The sequence below is a fragment of the Gopherus flavomarginatus genome, chromosome 21 (genome assembly GCF_025201925.1).
Source record: "Gopherus flavomarginatus isolate rGopFla2 chromosome 21, rGopFla2.mat.asm, whole genome shotgun sequence".
Taxonomy (NCBI): domain Eukaryota; kingdom Metazoa; phylum Chordata; order Testudines; family Testudinidae; genus Gopherus; species Gopherus flavomarginatus.
This window is the reverse complement of record NC_066637.1, coordinates 10,719,308-10,738,776: the sequence shown is the minus strand read 5'-3', so window position 1 is coordinate 10,738,776 and position 19,469 is coordinate 10,719,308. Positions and strand designations below refer to the sequence as shown.

Genomic DNA, 19,469 nt, shown 5'->3' with positions numbered 1-19,469 from the left:
TGTCACGTTCACAAGCACAACAGTTCACCAACCACTAAAATATAAGTGAATGAGAGAGGGATAGTGTTGATCAATCTTGATTCTGGTTACACAGCAGTTCCTGTTAGATCCTTAAAGAGCCTCGGCAGCTGCTTCTAACCACTCCCCTAACCTCACCAAAGCTGTCTTAAGTACAAGTCAAAACCTTACCTACTTTTGCCATTCAAGTTATTGGTGCTTGTTTGTCTGGGCAACAGAGGCTCTGTTCTGCAGAAACAATTTGTATAAAATGAGGAAAGAGAAACATATTTGAGTGTCGTTTGGTTGTATTTAGATCCAAAAGCAGCAGTAGCTTGATGCTAGTGGATCACACAAAGCTGTCATGTTATGTTTAATTGATTACTAAATCTCTCATCTTTCACTCCTTGGACTTAAAAATGCCCATAAAGTAATGAGAGCAGAAATAGCACAAAGATATTCAGGATGAAATATCCCCACCACCAAATGATAGCTCTCCTTTGAAACAGTTTCTGTTGAGGCTGGTTTGTAAGCAAGTATGTACGGATTATGGAGGTGAGTCTCCTCTGCAGGAATCGAGTTACATGGTGTTCAAGTACTTGCACACTGCGACGAGAATACATTACTACCACTGCTCTGAACTGTAGACCCATGAAATTCCAATAATACCTGACAGGAAGAAAAAAAAAAATCAAATGCACAGCTACAAAGAGGGGAAATAAGTATCTGGAGATTATAGCGTATCACAAATTGAACGAGAGTCAACAACATGATGCAGTTGCGAAAAAGGCAAATATTCTAGGATGTATTAACAGGAGTGTTGTTTTTAAGACATGGGAGGTGGTAGTTCTGCTCTACTTGGCACTGGTGAGGCCTCAGCTGGAGTACTTTGTCCAATTCTGGGCACCACACTTTAGGAAAGATGTGGACAAGTTGGAGAGAGTCCAGAGGAGAACAATAAAAATGATAAAAGGTTTAGAAAACCTGATTTATAAGGAACGGTTAAAAAAAACCTCTGCATGTTTAGTCTTCAGAAACAAAGACCGAGGGAGAACCTGATAACAGTCTTCAAATATGTTAAGGGCTGTTATAAAGGGGACAGGGGGATCAAGTGGTCTTGTAGGACAAGACATAATGGGCTTATTCTGCAGCAAGGGAGATTTAGTTGGATATTAGGAAAACTATCTAACTCCAATTCTCAATTCTGCCACTACCTCACTGGGTAAAAGACTCTTACCCGCTCTGTATCTCCCTTTCCATACGATTACCTAACGGATTGTGAAGCATTTTTAGATCCTTAGATTAAAGTGATATGGCAGTATTATAGGAACAATGCTCCACATACAGGGAGGATTACTAAGGACATAAATAGGTCTTTTCCGTTTAACTTTGATTGTTCTAGGATTATTATAATTCAAAACACTGAGCCTTGAGATGAGAAGGAATGAAAACTATCTAGTAGATTCCAGCATGAAATGGAAGGGAAAAAACATACCGAATAAAGAAATTGAAGAACAAATTATCTCCCACACTGGAAGAAAAAGTGTCTATAAATTAGCATCCCCTGTTCCATAACAATAGATAGATTTTTTTTCCCCAGAGAAACTGCAGAAAGAAGACACATTGGCAACCTTCAGGACACGTTAACAAAGAAAACACTAGCAATAAAAGGAGGGGGGTGATAGTCTTTAAAGTCTACATTCAAACAAGCAGCTCTGCTTAATTCACTCGATCTTTCAATATTTTAACTTCCGCTACAAAATTAAAAGCAATGAAAACATAAGTTTACCTGACAAGTATAAGCAAAACCCTGCCAAAGGAGAACATAAATCACAATGTTATTGTCATAATTGGACCATCTTGATACTGAAGAGCTTGCACATGAGTTCGGGGGGGCTCAGTCTAGTGGCCCTTATGCACTCACATGACTAATCCCGACTCATGCAAAGTTGTGCCATGGAAGTAAATAGCACTACTTGCATGTGTCGATTGCAGGATCAGGATCTAGGCATCTTCACTCTTACTGACATATACACCTTTGCCTATGAAACACTGGAAGACGTAATGGCAAATTACTGTTTGTATTACAGTATAGCCTAGAGGTCCCAGCTGAGATCAGGCCCGATGGTGCCAGGTGCTTTACCTACAAATAGTACGAGTCCCTGCCTCGGAGGAGATTAAATGACAAAGTCTACCAAAAGAGGCAACTGAATGTGGCTAACAATTAAGAACATTAAGTTAGCTATAGGAAATGGTTTTCCTTTCAGCTGGAGGAGCTCAGGCTTCTAAAGATGATCTCTCTCAATTGTCCCCCTCTCTGCTCTCTAACCTTGGCCTCTTCCTTGCCTTGAATCATGGGCCTCTCCTTATCTTGCCAGGTCCCATGACAACAAGGCTCAGGACTCCCAAGTAGTAATGCAAAGATATTGGCTCAGTCCATGTTGGAATTGTAGCAATTCCATTCTGGGTTGTCATGATGTCCCATCCTCCATGCTATTGCTTTGAAATGGAGTTAAGGGAGGGTGCTCATAAGCCGTGCATATTGTATCCCACCCAGACAGCTGAAAGTTGTCCTTCCCGAACCCCAGCCTGCACAGGGAGCAGTGGCTTGATCTTACACACAGATGCAGCTCTGGGGTATTACCATGTGATGCTGCTGCCAAGACAGGTATCACAAATAACCACATTTTTACTTACCTCCTCTAAATGAAAATCAGGCACCAAAGACATTTTAAAACGAATACATCTATGAAATCAACACATTGGATAGTAGGATTATAAAGCAGTTTCCCATCATACCAGTATTTATAACTATTTGCAATAGAGTCCAAAGGCTCCCATCAATGCTGAGACCCCACCATGCTAGGCAGGTAGGTCAGTATCTATCCCCCAGTCTCATTTTTCTATGCTTAAGTTGCATTGTATTTGGCACAGGGAAACCCAACAGGCATAGTGCATCCCAGCTAGCTAGCTGGAGTGTGAGACTAGCACTGCGTTCATAGACAAGTTACGTACCACTGGGTGGCCGGACTGATAATGGAGAATAAATAGGGGACCATACACAACTAGCAGGAACAAACTCTCGCCATTAAAAAGACATCCTGGTCCATTTCCCATGGGTAGGCAGCAGGAATCCCAAATGGTAAAGGAGAGTTTGAAAAATGCTTCGACAGACCCGCATCATCAATAAGAAAGCAGTGAAAGGGGAAGTGCCTAATTTTTCTAGCACATCTTATCTAACACATCTCCTGTGCTAATGAATGTAACTCATACGTCCTGCAGAGATGAGTCTAGACGATTAAAGGACTGATAATGGGGAACAGACCCCCTCTCTCTCTGACTAATGATGTTGTCACGGAGTCACCGGGCAATGCTCTGGAACTGCTCCCCACCAAGCCAGTCAGGACTTTGGGGAGCCTCCTCTCCCTTGGAGCAGACTTGTTCAGGGCAAGAAGCTCACACAGCTTCACCTCCTGGGTCTCTCCTTGGAGCATTCAGCATCCTCTGCCCCTCCGTGCGCTTCCCACAGCGAGTCCACCCCAGCGGGGTCCTGAGGAAGCCACCGGGTTCTGCACCCCCACTTTGCAGTCAGACGTGACTCTCAGCCAGCCAGTAAAACAGAGGTTTATTCGATGACAGGAACAGGGTCTAAAACAGAGCTTGTAGATACAGCGAACCGGACCCCTCGGCTGGGTCCATTCTGGGGGGCAGTGAGCCAGACCCCCAGGTCTGCCCTCCACCCTTGGCCCCAGCCAGCTCCAGACTAACAACCCCTCCCAGCCCCTCCTCTCTGCTCAGCCCCTTTCCCGGGCCAGGAGGTCACCTGATCCCTTTGTCTCCAACACCTTCAGCTGGCACCTTTGCAGAGGAGGGGCCCAGGCCATCAGTTGCTAGGAGACAGAGTGTCAGGCATTTAGGTGCACTGGCCCTTTGCTCTGCCAGATACTTAAGAACTGCCATGGGGACACTGAGGCACCAACACAGTATTCAGAGCAAACATTAAGAACATTCCCAGTTCGTCACATCTCTCCCCCCTTCGAGACCGAACTGAGCGAGGTCACTCCAGCCAGTGACCTGGGGAAGTTCGAACCCACCAAGGTTCCCATGGATGCCCCAGCATCTCTCCCATTCCTTGGTGTGAGTTACACCAGGACAGTCCAGTCTCACGCCCTCCCTTAGGTCGGGTGTGCTTGATGGCACTTGCAGGCCGCAGGTGGGAAGGTTTATGCAGCCCACACCCTTTGCCACCCCAATACCCCTGGGGTTCAAGCTGGGATTGGGTCTTTCCCCAGCCCTCCGGTCTGTGATTCGGGCTCTTTTGGTTAAGAGCCCCCATCTTGGCCTTTGCCAGCTCTGGGCTTGGGCAGCCGCTTCCCACTTTGTGGCCCAGACACAACACCTCTGCCGTCCCCCCTTGCACTTTCCAGCTTTTAACGTCAGTCCCACCTTCTTGAGGCAGCCCAGCCCCCTCTTCACCTGGGACACCTGTTCCTCCCAGGTCTGGCTAAAGGTGCACATGTTATCAGTGTCTGCCAAGGCCAAGTTCTCCATTGCCCTCTGCTTGTCTAGAATCTCCCCAGGCCTAGGCATGGGGTCGGCACCAGACACTGTGATGGCTTTAAGCTTTTGATAGCCCCCATAAAACCAGATCATCCTGTCTCCCTTGGGGATCAGCCCCACGGGTGAGGCCCATGGGCTGTAAAACGGCTGGATCCCATCTAAAGCCAGCAGGTCCTTGACCTCTCTCTCCAGGTTCTGGGCTGCTTTCCCAGTGACTCTGACTGGGGAACACCTGATGGGGAGATTGGCTCCCACCTCAGGGAAGAGATCCCCCTGGGGGTCTTCCCCCTTTTCCATCCAATCCTCCCTCTTCAGGTCCAGGGGTCCCCTCACTCTCTTCCCATCCAGCAGCTCGAACGGGAAGAACCCTGTGGATTCCTGGGGCACCACCAGCTGCCTCCCGATTCCCCCCAGTTCTACTTCCCCTTGGGGAGCCCATTCCAGGTACAGGAATCCCTTCTCCTGCAGGACTCTGTCCCTGCAGCCTTCCCCAAGGGGGTTTGCAGTGCTGTGGCCAGCAAGTTCCCTCAGCTTCTCCAAGGAGGGATCCCTCTGCAGCTCAGTCTGGGATTCAGCGGCTGGGGCAGGGAGTGGGACCTGCTCCCTCTCGCTGGCTGGACCTGGGGTCACAGCCCCCCTGAGCCCTGTCCCTGGTAGCTCCCTCCCTGCTGTGTAATCACTTCCCAGCAGCACGTCTGGACCAGGCAAACCTGTTTGGCAGCTGACCTGCCCTGCCTGGGTGTCCCCCCACTCAGCTGGGGTCTCAGCTCCCCCCGTGCTCAGTGCTGCCCTTGCTGTCCCAGTGGGGGCAGGCAGCGAGCTCTCTGCTCTGGTCACAGCATCAGAGCCAGCGTGAGCCCCCTCTCCAGTGTGCAGGGGGGTGGGGAGGATCTCTCCCTCCCACTCAGCCCCAGGGGGCTGGTTACAGGTAGGCAGGTATCCTGAGCCCAGCAGCCCCTCCCCCCTGCCAGCAAGGTTATTTGCATTTTCACTGACCATTTCCATCCTAGCCAATTGGTTCCCTGGATTTGAATTCAAACCCTCGGCCGTTACAGGAGCGGGGCCTGGATCCTGTCCCATGGGGAGACAGTCACCCCCCAACAGGGCCTCCCAGCCGATATCCTGGAGAACCCCAACCACCAGCCAGCCCGACGCCTCCTGGGTCTGCACAGGGTTCTGGGCCATAGGCAGGGGGAGGGGCCTCACCCCAGGGAACTTCACCCAGGTCCCACAGTCCCTCAGCATCTGGGGCTGCACCACCACAGTTCTCTCTGTCCCAGGGTCTCGCCCCTGCAGGCGTGTTTCCCCACTGACCCCTGGGCAGCCCCCTATGTCTCTCTGCTCCACCATCACCAGTCCACGCTGCTGCTGCTTCTCCTGCAGCTGTTCCTCGGGCTCTTGCTTTCTCTCACGGTCCTCTCGCTCTCTCGGGCTCTGCTCCCATCCCATCCGTCTCCAATCTCCTGATGAGGAACCCAATCGTGAAGACCCTCGTCTGATTGGGGACCAGACTCCCGGGGATGCCTGGCTGATGCTCCAGCTGCTCTCAGATCCTCTTGTAGCCCCATCTGGGCCAGGAATCTGCTCCTCAGAGCGGTCCTTCTCCTCCAACTGCACGATTAACTGTGCCTTGGTGAATTTCCCCATGCGTAACCCTCTCTTTGTGCACAGGATCACAATGTCCTTCTCAAGGAGATGGTGATAGGCCATCACTTCACCGTTCCCAAGTGGCTCTGGACTCACAGGCCTGTGTGCTCTTGGCTCCCCCATGGTTTCCAGGAAGAACCCCGGGTGTGCCAGCCCTTCTCGTGATCACCACCTCTTTGCCAGGGTCGAGCTGCAGACTCCTCTGCCCCTGGGACTGCTCCTGCAATCCCCAGGGGAACCCTGCTACTGCAAAAATCCTTCTCTCTCCCAGGGTCGAGCGGCAAGCTCCTCCGCCCCTGAGACTGCTCACTGCAGTCCTCAGGGGGACCCTGTTACTCCAACAGTCCTTCTCGCTGGTCACACACTCCCAGAGGTTAACCGCCCCCTGAAACCGTCCCTCTCTGAGCCTTCAGCACGCCTGGTCCTCATTATCCCTCCTTTGTTTTACTGCTCCCCAGTCACTTACTGCAAGCAGCGCCATTCATGGGGTGCAGTACGTCCCACCGCTGCCACCAGTTGTCACGGAGTCACCGGGCAATGCTCTGGAACTGCTCCCCACCAAGCCAGTCAGGACTTTGGGGAGCCTCCTCTCCCTTGGAGCAGACTTGTTCAGGGCAAGAAGCTCACACAGCTTCACCTCCTGGGTCTCTCCTTGGAGCATTCAGCATCCTCTGCCCCTCCGTGCGCTTCCCACAGCGAGTCCACCCCAGCGGGGTCCTGAGGAAGCCACCGGGTTCTGCACCCCCACTTTGCAGTCAGACGTGACTCTCAGCCAGCCAGTAAAACAGAGGTTTATTCGATGACAGGAACAGGGTCTAAAACAGAGCTTGTAGATACAGCGAACCGGACCCCTCGGCTGGGTCCATTCTGGGGGGCAGTGAGCCAGACCCCCAGGTCTGCCCTCCACCCTTGGCCCCAGCCAGCTCCAGACTAACAACCCCTCCCAGCCCCTCCTCTCTGCTCAGCCCCTTTCCCGGGCCAGGAGGTCACCTGATCCCTTTGTCTCCAACACCTTCAGCTGGCACCTTTGCAGAGGAGGGGCCCAGGCCATCAGTTGCTAGGAGACAGAGTGTCAGGCATTTAGGTGCACTGGCCCTTTGCTCTGCCAGATACTTAAGAACTGCCATGGGGACACTGAGGCACCAACACAGTATTCAGAGCAAACATTAAGAACATTCCCAGTTCGTCACAGATGTAATAGCAAACTAGAAATGAAAGTTACCACCAGCTAGGTGGCAGGTCAGTGGCTGACATGGTACCTGTTGGTGGGTCCCAAGTTAATTTCTAATGGATACCTGTCCACATCGCAAAATCCTGATTCACGACCGACACCCTGATTGGTAGTCTCAATGGAAGAGAAAGAATTAAATGGCCAAGATGATCGAGTTTCCCACTCACCTTAAAGGCAATTGCCTCCAGGTCAGGGTTGCATCTCATTGGTGGGCAACTGCATGGGGGCAACTTGCATTGCCGTGAGTTGTCTGCTAACTCTGTGTAGATTTGAGATCACAGCTTGATTGCAAGGTACACATGCGCATACACCTGCGGTCTCCCCCGCCCCACGTGTGTACAAACACACACACACACACACACAAAAATGAGACACATTTAAGTGAGATTTAGAATTTTAACTTTTTTTGGTTTTTTTTTCCTTTTGTTTTTTAAAGAAAAATAATCCTCTTTAAACACAGAGCATGAACTAAAAACCTCCTGGGGACAGAGTTCCCCGTAACTGGAGCACAGTGTAACTAAACTGTACAGCATAAGAGCCCAAAACAAGCATACAGATAACATACAACATTTCTTTAGTAGGAGATAAGGTTTAAGACTCCTCTTCATCATTCCCTCCTCTCCCCCCACCCCAACTACCCACTTCTACCAGCAGGTACCTCAAACCCCTCCCCACTCATCGAAGGACACAGAGGATTTGATAGTCACTTCTGGAGGCAGCTTTTATGGAAACAGCTTCCTTGCACTGACCAAATAGGTGCTTTCTGACATTCTTACAGACATCTGGGATAGAAGTTAAGACTAAGATGTTTCCAGGAAGGGTGGCTGGGAAATATAGCAGTATCCAGAGGCAGCACAGGCTCCCAGCTGCATCCCTTTAGAGACCCCCAATTAGTTCGGCAATGTTTCACAATGTTACTGTCACCCAGGAATAGAGAGTGGGATTTGGACATTCACAGGCCAAAATTTGCCACCGAGTAAGCGGGCTGAACTGCAGCGAGTTCAGCCTGCTTACGTGCCAGGAATGCTTACGTCTAGGTCTGGGCTATTATAGGATATGACAACTTGTCCTTCAAACTCTCTCCACTCCCTTAACAATATACGTCACACCCGCTGATACAGCCATGCTCTGGAAAAAGTAGCATTAGGAATCCAAGTTACTCTTAATTCAGAGCTGACAGAATCATGGGAAGACTCTCCAAGATCTTGGGACATGGATAATAAATCTGGGCACTAAGAGGAAGGATGTGGGCATCTTTAAGGGAGGATGGGGGATGAGAGGGTGATCATTCAGCAGCAAGGCTGAGGTTCCTTTTGGTAAGAGTTCATTTACGTCCCACCTCTAAGTCAACCTTGACCTTATTTAAATAAAGCTCAAATCTTGTTTAATGTACAGAAAGTTTACATCCATCCCCACCCCCACCCCTCAAAGGCTTCTACAGCAAAAACAATTAGAATAATAAAATTCCATCCCTGAACAATATTGTACGAAGACCCATGCCACCAGCAATTCATGCACAAAGATTTTTATCGAGGAACCAGATTTTTGATTCCTCCAAACCAGCATTATATAGAAACAGCAGCAGCAGCAAGATGGACACAGTGTCTGGTAGCTGGATTAAGGCTGACAATATAGTGACAAACATGGGCTCGGATCTTTCAAAATGAAGAAACTCTTCAAACATTTCTATACACATGTACACACACATGCACACACCCCAACAACAGTGAAGGCTTTGCATCAGCAATAGCACCGCTCCTGCCTTGTTCTAGCACCAGATTTAAAGGGCTTGTGATGTTCCTCTTAAGTGATAACATCCAAGAAGTCTTTTAAACAGCTTCAGACAGGGTCACCTAATGCTTGGCCAGGAGTCCAACCAGCAGCAGATTCAGAAATGGAATTAAGGAGTTTCTGAAACAAGAAATGTGCAAAAGGGAGAAAGGAGGGGCTGGGAGCGTACAGAGTCGTGGGTGCTGGGAACAAAGAAGAAATGCTAGAAAGGGGCAAATCCAGTATTGGAGTTTGGTGGGGACAAATAAAAGCCATGTGACGTGGGGCCGTGTGCTAGATGTGGCGGTGGGTAAATGCAGCACAGGCTGGGAGGTGAGAAGTGAAACGAATTTCATGGCATAAGCAAAGTCACAGTGCACATCTATCATAAGACACCCAAGGCCACCGTAGTCTACGGGATGCAATCTCTGCTTAGGAGCATGTGGGCATGCCGAAAGTCAGGACAAGGGGCCATGACCAGGATACCACGTGTTGTTGTGGGTCAGGAGTGAGTTACAGTGTCACAATGGTATGGAGAAGCTTGTGGAATGCTCACCAGCGCAGGGGCACTACCAGTTTTTTGCCTGTATGAACACTAAATACAACCCAAAGAAAGGTCAAAGGGAAACAAATCTCATCACAGTGAGGTTGTGGACTAGCCCAGCATGGGAAACCGTTAATCCAAATTACAAAGAGTTCTAATCAGCATCCTGCATGACCCACTATTTCTGATGCAGTTGCTAGTCTCAATCTAGGCCGTTGTGAAGGAGTTGCCTGGTAGACAGCCGGGTCAGAACACCAAAGGAAGGTCCAGACAAAGCTGCAGAGTCAGAGATCCTGCTTCCACAATCTCTTGATAAAAGCCTGTGGCAGCCAGTCAGTCTCCTCCATGTAATGAGAGAGAGGGCTTCGCTGATCAATAGGGGCTGGACGAGGGTTGCGAAGAGAATGCAAGAATACGTGCCAGACACACAGGGGGAGCAAGACTTGATTTTCTACAGCTCGAGTCATCAGCACTAAAGGCCACCCACCTGGATGGGCAGCACATTGATTAGAGTGTTAGGTTATCACTGTTTGTCTAGGAGAGGGCATGATGGCTCAATAAGCAACATGAAGGAAAAGCAGTTTCTTAAAGCACCTGATCCCCACGATGAGATGAGATTTTCAGATTAATGGGGAAGTCTCTTATTGCCAGCAGACTACCATGGTGGTTGGGTGTGGAGGAGGTGGAGGAATGCCTAAAGTAAACAGTAGCAGGGCATACAGTGGGGAAGAAACATGGCAAACGCAATTCAGTAGTTCCAGAACAGAAGATGGGGAGAGGTAAGAGGATTCAAGACCAGGACAACAGGAAAGTTCTGGGCAGAGTTCTGTCATGCTTCAGAGGCCTCATCCTTAGTGTTAGCTAGGTCTCCTTTGTACCACGTGGTTGGGATATAGGAATTTAGACACTAAATTTTCAGACATGCTTAGTGATTTTGGGTGCCCAACTTGACACCTTAAAGGGACCTGATTTCCAAGGATGCTAAACACTCACCCTCTGGAAAAAAATTACCTGGCTCCTTTTAAGGCATTTCAAGTTGGACACCCAAAAAACTGAGACTCTCAAAATTAGAAACTATTTTTGAAAGTCTTGGGCTACCACCATGGATTTTAAAGGACATCCTGGATGCTTAGCTGGTCTGGTGCATCTCTAGCTGAGAGAGACTTGCAGTTTAGCCAAGAAGGCAATACCTTAAATAGTGAATGATACAGGCCTCAGCCAACCACGAGGAGCCAGGCCTCTAGAGTTGGGCATGTTATCAGACTCCTCCCTGTTAGAAGCGCTCTTCACACAGTTTCCAAAACAGCAGGTTTATGTGGTTTACAGTACGAACAAGCTGTGCAGCTCCTGATGTCAGCAAACACACCAGTCAGAACTGCAGCCTGGAGCCCCTGAGGCTTGATGCAAGTGCATCAGGGCACATCTTATGACAGTAGTATCGGCACCTCCCGGAAGGCAAAAAACGTGGTCTGCTTTTCTGATGCAGACGTGCCCAGCTCTACAGCAGCTGTACTGGTTTGAGCAATGGACACGAACTGTTACCACGAGCCAGAATTGCAGGAAGGCTACTGGCTAGAGAGACCTCAGACAGCATATTGGATGGATGTACACCCCCCCACCACACACACACCCCACCCACCATGCAAGAGAATCACAGAGCAGCTTAGGTTCCCGCCATGGGTTCTGGAAACCTTAAGGAGGATATAAAACTATTCATATAGAACAAACCAGGAAGAGTGAGAGGGAGGGAGAATAGATGCCAATGAGGAAACCAGGCTGGGAAACCATTTCAATAATCAAAGCCCAGGTCCCAACTTGTCTTGTCTCCAACTTATTTGTTCAATTTCTTCTTATTCCATCACCACCGTCCATCTGAGATTGGTTAATAGGTAGGGAAGATGGGATGAGACAAAGCCAAGCAGGTCATTTACATCTTCTCCAGTTCATGCCACAGACTGATTCTTTAGAAAGAAGGTGCAAGGGACATTAGCTGACCTTGAGCTGGGTATTGCAAAGAATCCCGCTGGCCACCACCAGCATCACAACAGCCCTTCGATACGTTCTGCTCAGAAGGTGGCAGCAGCAGCTGTCTGGTTCTGTGTCACTGCAGCCTGGCAGGCAGTGGTTCATAAGCAGCATGCACCTGTGGCACGGCCATAAGACACCAAAGCTGTGGTTCTTGTGTCAGAGTCTCTTGGGAAGTAGGGGGTGCCACAGAGAGCCGGGGCAATGCAGGTCAGCGCAGGCTCTGGTAGAGGTAGGCTGATGTGAAGATCGCATTGGCTGTCAGGCTCATGGCAAGGAGACCTCGGATAACCGAGTTACCAACATGACCTTTGCAGGGGTGGGGAGGGGAGGGGAAAAAAAAAAAAAGATGCCAGAAAAAGCTGTTAGGCAACTTGATGAAATAACGAACACAGAAGTCTCCCTTCCCATGCCCAACATTTTCATTCGGCTCAGAAGTTGGTGAACCATGTTTCCAGCCACAATTCAGGCAGGAAAGACTCTGATGTACTTCTCCATTCAATTCTCTCTCATTCCTTTTGAATCTCACCCACTGTTTCCTGACCCAGGAGAACACTGTAGTGCTCAGTGTTTCTCAGGTGGTCTGAGGAATAAGGAGACCCTTGTAATGAAGGCACAGAGGAGATCTGCAGCCTTCTCCCGTCTCTGCCAATTATTTTTGTTTGATTATTGCCAACAGTTCATTCTCTCTCTCTTTCTCTCTCACACACACACACACACACACACACACCCTGCCACCCACCTCTCCAGCCTGCTAGGTCTTCTCCTTTGGTGGTCGTGTCTACCACACAGGTGGATGAATGTGATGAATTATCCTCTTTTTTGATGGAATTATTACTGCAAATACTCCCTCTTTCCATGACTGACCTCTTGTCTGTGAGAAGAGAGGAAGAGGCACCATCAGAAAGAAAACAGATGCAATGGAAATTATAAGCCTGTCACCAGAAGTGGATGGTGAAACATTGCAGAGCAACGCTGCCTAACAGGTTAGGACTGGAAGCGAAGACAAAAGCCAAATCCAGGAGCTCTTTGGCATAAATCATCAGTGTGAAACAAACAATCCTAGCACAACTGCAATGGCTGGATGAATTTCGCAAGTCAGAACATAGTTATCCAAGCTAGAATGTGATCAGGACAATTGGGCGAACACCCGTAATCATATGAAAGCAGCTATGAGGGAAGAGAGCTCAGTGGTTTGAGCACTGGCCTGCTAAACCCAGGGCTGTGAGTTCAATCCTTGAGGGGGCCACTTAGGGATCTGGGGCAAAAATCAGTACTTGGTCCTACTAGTGAAGGCAGGGGGCTGGACTCAATGACCTTCCAAGGTCTCTTCCAGTTCTAGGAGATGGGTATCTCCCCAATTAATTATTATTATGATAATCCAAATAATAAAAAAATAATGATGGGATCTTAAACAAGTGGAGAGGATCTTGGTTTCACCTCTAATCTGAAGGACAGGGCCTTGAGCAGTACAGTGGCCCCTAATGACAAAAAGGATCCAATATGGACTCTCAGCTACTAAAAACCATCAGCACCACTTGAGTTTTCCTTGATGAGCTCCCCTCCCTTTGCCAATTGTTTAGCTTGCAAGCTGACCGACTGTGACTGCACTGGACTCTGGGGAAAAAGTCAGGAACGTACCATGCATTCCCCGCTCGTTGAGGTTCTTTCTTGGGAACGGGGTCAGCTCAGCAGCGAAGACGTTGCTGTCAGGGTGAGTGGGCTCATCCAAGCTGATCGATGTGTGCAGGGCGTCACTCTGGGATGGAAAAAGCAGCAGCTTCTGTCCTTTCAGGTTCAGGCGTGCAGGACTGATGAGAGGCCGGCGGTAACGCAAGGAGCCTGAGCTGGAGGTGATGGACCCAGTCACCGAAGGTGCTGGAGATGGGATTGGGGATGGGGCGCAGCTTCCAGACAGCAGAGAGTAGTACTCTGAAATGGAGACGCGCCGGAGCAGAGAAAGAGGATTTAGATTGGGAAATGTGGTAGGTGTGTTCTCCAACTGGTCTGCGAGAGGAGGGTGTGTATGTGCCCCTATTCATTTCAAAAAGTCCTTGCCATGCTATGAGTGACAGGAGCACTTCCTATACCACCATTCTTTACTCTGAGTACACATATTTGAAGTTCAGGGCGAGGGGAATTCAAAAGTAATTCTCTGCAGTTCCCTAGGTTCAGAGCCAAAAACTATCTTTGCAAAGGAACTTGGGTTAACAAGGCATATCATAGTAGTCCTCAGTTAACTCCATTAAGGCTCTGTCTTTACACAAGTGTTGCAGCAATTTAACTAAGTCGATTTATAAAATGATGTGTTAGAGCTGTGCAACTTCTCTAGTTAGAAAAAGCACAAGACTTCGCTCCATTTAAATGGAAATGGTTTAAATTTACCATTGCCTAATAGAACAGGTTAGAAGGTCAACTCTTCTTTCACTGAACTTCTCACCTCATGCAGCCCTGGTTCAACACACTCCAATACCCCCATTCTTAATAGATCCTGAAGCAGGCTTCAACCAACCAGACCTACTGCAGGGTGGGTTACCTGCTCCACTCCAGGGAACTTTCCAGGTTTTCCTCCCCCCACTTCCAGATGCTTTGGAGAATACATACAAAAAACCATGAGATTCCTCCAGCATTGTGTCTGCCCCCACCACCGACCAGGTTAATAGGGGCAATTCAGCACAAACACTACTAGACTCTTACCCTTTCCATCCTTTAAGGTTCCCCAAGCCATAGATCAGCTACTTCTACTGCACCATCACCCCAGCATCTATCATGGAACTCAATGGAGTAGACTCAGCTGGGATTTCTGGTACTGTAACCGTGATGTCACATCATAGTTCATGCTGGTGCATCACAATGGGATAACTTTGGATGGGAGGGGAGAACAACACTTAGAACAGGGGAGAAAAGGCAAGTTTTTAATGGCCTGACACCCCCTTTGGGTCTGGTCGCGGGGCTCACATTCTGCATGCAGCTTATTTTTAAATGAGTGACTCTGGCAGGCACTTCGAGATTATTTGTTTGAAGAGCACACCAGGAAAGTGGTGGGTGGGCAAGGAATTAACCCAGACTGCAGCTGCATTTTGATAGTTAAAACATGGGCAGTACAAACTGGATGCAGAGGCAAGGGATCCAGACAGGGACAGAAGTTCTATCTGGGGTCAGAAGTTCAACAGACAGGTTACCGGTACGATGTGGCAACAAAGGAGTTTGACAATCAGTTCCTTGGACAGGAAAAAATAAATAAAAGAGAAAAAGGGCTGCAGATGGAAAGCTTGAAATTATTCAGAGTGATCTCAACTTTTAAATGTTTTCCAGTATTTTTGCAGCTAACAAAAGAAAGTGAAGCCTGGATAGCCACAGTAGCTTTTACCCTTTACTCTTCAGTTCTTCCTCCTCTTCCCATGCCTGACTCATCCCCAGTGGCCCTACAGAACATTCACCTCTCTCCAAAGCCAGTTAACCACAACTGCACACACTTGTTGTAGGGATAAAGCACTCCAGCCCACACATGCACCCTCTTCCTGTTCTCCTCTGCCTCAAGGGTGGATGATGCTACTTCTGCAGCATTCCCCGTCCCTTTTGGCCCAAGAAATGGAGAACCTTATCTCTTACATGGCAGCATGCTACATTGCCACTGAGTGACTAAGCCAATTCAAGGTCCAGTTGTGCGTGTAACATCCCAAGCAAAAGCAGAAGTCTCAGACCACACCCCAGTGGGCAACCAAAGCCATTGCAACTGGCCAGTCTCTGAAGACGCCAAGGACTGAACGGGCATGGAAAGTAAGTTTCCCTCTTAGCTTTGAGGTGTTGCCCACCACATTAGGGTTGAAGTGCAACATACTTGCACTGCTGCTGCCCAGGCAGCTGCCTGGAGCCTGCAGGGCTCTCTCTGGCACTAAATTTAGACTTTAAAAGGGGTGAGAGTGTCTGAAATACTAGATTTTCCACCTCGTTTTTTATTCCATGGGATACTTGTTACGAAGCCATTTGCAATAAGGTTTTATAAAGGGCAATGAAGAAACTGATGCATCACTACACTAGCAAACCGTGATCCCGACTTTGATGAGTGAGGGAAACGGTGAAGGACTTTAGCAGTGGAGTTGCACTGCAGAGACCTTTGGAGCTGTATGATCTTGAAAAATAATAGCGTTTGGGAGTCACTCTGACCCTCACCCACTCAATAGGCATCAAGTTAATGTCAGGTCCAAATCCAAGGAAGGCTGGTCTTGTGTTTAAAGCACTGCACTGGACACCTGAGATTTGGGTTCAGTTCTTGATTCTATTGCAGATGCTGTAGCCCACTGGGTAAGCCACATAACCGCTCCAGGCCTGATCTACAGAATGGGGAAGTAACACTTCCTAGGTCCGTCTTGTCTACTTAACTGTAAGCTTTTCCGGGCAGGGGTTGCCTTACTGTGTGGAAGTACAGTGTGATGAGGGTCTGAGTCTCAGTTCAGGCTACCAAGCGCTACTGCAATCTTACTAATGATTATTCTGACCTTTCATCGGAAAGTGGGCAGGAGGGAAGAGATGGGGAAGAAATAGGGTTAACGTTCTACCGTATGTTTTAGCAAGTCATTTCAACTCCTGGGAGCCTTGGCACTGCATGTTCTCGCCCTTACCTGATGCAGGCGAGTCCTTGGACTGAGATCCCTGGGACGCCGGGCGGCTTCCACTGAACAAGTAGCCAGAATCTAAAAAGCAAACCGAAAAAACTCACCACAGGTGCTAAATACTGTAGCAAGCACCAAGAAAAGCACCTGCATTGTCCAGCCTCACTAACACAGGTGACAAGGGGAGGCTGCAGTAGAGGGTTAACGTACCAGCTCCAGCAGCTTCCTCCCAGGACTCATGTGCTCTGCTAGAAGGGGCTCTTCATAACCCCAAGCTGTCACACTGTGGCTAAGGGGAGACAGGCCTGATGTGCACAGGGGTTTGAGCGTTCAGTCATCCAGCCCACACTCTCTTTCTACAAAGCTGGCTTCCACCCCCACCGAGGGCGACCAGAAGGCACGCTGCTGAAAACAAACTCAACTTACTTACCTGGACCCGGGTGGCCAGGTGGCATTCAGGGACCCTGTGAAAGTGACAGCTGGCACATTGCCCTTGCGGAGGACCCCAAAGGAAAGCTGCATGGACTAGGGTGAAGCCACTTCCAGTTCTAATTCCATAGTCAGCATGATCCTGGCCCCATTTGTTGCTTCCTTTCTGCGCCTCCTTTCTTCTCTTCCCTTAAATCCTTGTTAAAGCCCCTCATGACTGGTTCCAATAGCACTCTGCCCACAAGATAGGGCTCAGAACAAAAGCCCATTTAAGACTGTGACTGAGGAGGGAGTGGGGAGTATTGACCTGGGAATGTTGTGTGGGAGTTTTACTGGTACTGTCTGCATTGGTGCTGGATGGTGGCGGGATATCAGGATGTGACTTCTCTTGAGGGAGGATACCTGAGCACGTAACCTGAGCCCGGGGGGGTTGGGGCCAGGTGACACCTTCTGCCTGGGAAACTGGACAAATGCAGGAGGAGGAGCTGGGGTGTGAGGCTGGGTGAGATGGCTGGAGAGGGTCTCGCTTCAGAGCTGACTGGGAAATAGTGGGAGGCCCAGAATCGGGGTCTGGCCTTCCTGTCTCCCCCCCTCCCCCAAGATGGACCTGACTGAGGGGTCCTGTTTGGTGTAACTAAAAGCTCTGTTTTGGACTGTGTTCTGGTCGTCTAATAAAACTTCTGTTCTACTGGCTGGCTGAGAGTCACAGCGAAGCGCAGGAAGTTGAGGGTGCAAGGCCCTGTCTCCCACACACTTCGTGACAAAGACCCTATGGAGTGTCACCCCAGGTCCTGCCCACTGCCGAGTGAAGAGCCCTCCGGTTTCAGTTCAATGTTCCCCCTTCTCATTCTCTGCCCTGCTGTGCAGTGCAGTGTTGAACAACTGTCACCTTTCCCCCTAGAAGTGGCTGCATTTCATTGACTGGTAAAACTAGAGTTAAACTATTTGGGGGAGGGGGGGAGGGGAGAGAGGAAAAAAACAGACCATGTGGCATTATTACTACACCATATGTCTCAGCTTCCCAGAGAGTCTGAGCAATGGATGCATTGTGTTAGAGCGTTTCTGGTGACCAAGGCTGCTAAGTAACTATTTCGAGGTTGCATTCCCTGCCTTTTATGGTTCAGTTCTCCTGCCTGAGCTGGAAATGTTCAGTGCTGCAGAGGGAGCCAGCACCAACTGAATGCCTGAGAAGTGCAAAGGCAAATCTAAGCACACTGAGTGCACCTGTCCTCCCTGAGGGATCCCTTCTCTGCCTAGCTGCAGGGGAACAGAGGCAGCCAGCAAACTTCAAAAAAGTTCTGGGTAGGAGGCAGGTTGAGAGTCCCACAGCAGCAAGAGGGGAACTTGCGCCCCCTCTCTCCCCACACTATGTTCCCCAGACAGCCTCTGCAGGTACCAAGCTCAGCACGCTTCTTTGCTCTACAGATTTGGACAAACGTGTGACCCTTGGTGTTTCCCCAAGAGGATCTTCATCCTTGTTTGAGTTCCTCCGTATCTTAAATGAACACGAAGCTGCTGGCCTGACGAGGAGCTGGGGAGAGGGTCTGAGAAGGCAGCAAGAAGAGGGAAAAAGAAAGAAGCTGGCAAGGAGACTTGTAGCTTAACTGACATCAGAAGAAGATTCTACCACTCTTACTGGCAAATGGTGCTGTGCAGCAAACTTACAGGACTTTATTTTGGTGCTTGTTACTTTCAGGATTCCACCTCTGCTCAAAAGATCCTTCCAGTTCTCTATGATTGCAAAAGGACAAATCGAACCAGGATCTTTAGGTTCTAAGCCCTGTGCTTGGAGAGTCCCCTGATTTGGCAGAGACTTCAGCATTTCAATGGATCTGGACCCCTGCAGCACCTTAAATGCGTTGCTAGCTCCGTGCTAATTTTAGAAAATATCAATACCAGCTCCCAGCAATCGCTTGCATGTGGCTCCCTCAGCAGGGAGCCAAGGGCCATAAGGTTCATATTTCCTGCCATACGTTTGCACCATGGGGTAGCTTGTCACTATCTTAAAGGATGAAAGGTAGAGAAAAGATTCCACCCTCTCCTGCACAACTGAGCATGCAACTCTCTCTCGATTCATATTCTAGTGACAGAATCACACGCATTTCCATCTGTCTCTCTGGACGTGCAGCGAGGAACCTATGGTAAAGATCAGCTAAAGCAGCTAGAACCGGGAGAGCCAAGTGTTATACCCCAAACCTCAGTCCTTACATTGTCCTTTGGGACAAAGCTATTTAAACAAACATTGTTTGAGGTGCCAAATGGGTTTGGAGACTGAAAGCCCTGTTATGCGCACAAGAGATGCAGGGCAGACAGGGCAAGCTTCCATGCACTGCTCAGCCCCTGTGCCTCAGCCTGGTGCAAAGCCAGGCACAAGTATGGACCACACAAGGATGGTGGAGCGGGATTGGGGGGTGGGGAATATCACAGCTGCATGGCAGATTTGCACCTGCTGTCCCCGGTTGTAAAGGACTAGGAAGAAGGATGATGTGCCAAAAAGCCACGTTCTGCTGAAAGGTTTTTCACGGCTGTTCTTTCAACTGCTCCTGACGGATCTAGGAGAGCTGCTAGTAGCACGAGCCAAACTGAACAAAAGCGGCTCGGCTGCTCTTATCACTGTGGTGTTATTCTAGAACCGATCAGTGGCTTGGCCTCT

The 19,469-nt window shown here is 49.3% G+C and overlaps 1 protein-coding gene across 5 annotated transcripts in view; it reads right to left on the bottom strand.

The window, feature by feature from the left end:
• Positions 1–7,401: 7,401 nt before the first annotated feature.
• Positions 7,402–19,469, bottom strand: part of TMEM201 (transmembrane protein 201) — a 51,941-nt gene continuing 39,873 nt past the window's right edge. For 3 of the 5 annotated variants that reach the window (XM_050931419.1, XM_050931422.1, XM_050931420.1), the window contains 4 exons: positions 16,397–16,468; positions 13,416–13,706; positions 12,517–12,648; positions 7,402–7,694 (listed from right to left, as the gene is read on the bottom strand). In XM_050931419.1, coding sequence (XP_050787376.1) covers positions 7,489–7,694; positions 12,517–12,648; positions 13,416–13,706; positions 16,397–16,468 — 701 coding nt within the window. In that variant the 3' untranslated portion in view covers positions 7,402–7,488. Of the gene's footprint in view, positions 7,695–9,457; positions 12,084–12,516; positions 12,649–13,415; positions 13,707–16,396; positions 16,469–19,469 lie in introns of those variants that run through there. The other 2 variants (XR_007770761.1, XM_050931421.1) reach the window with 2 other exon arrangements.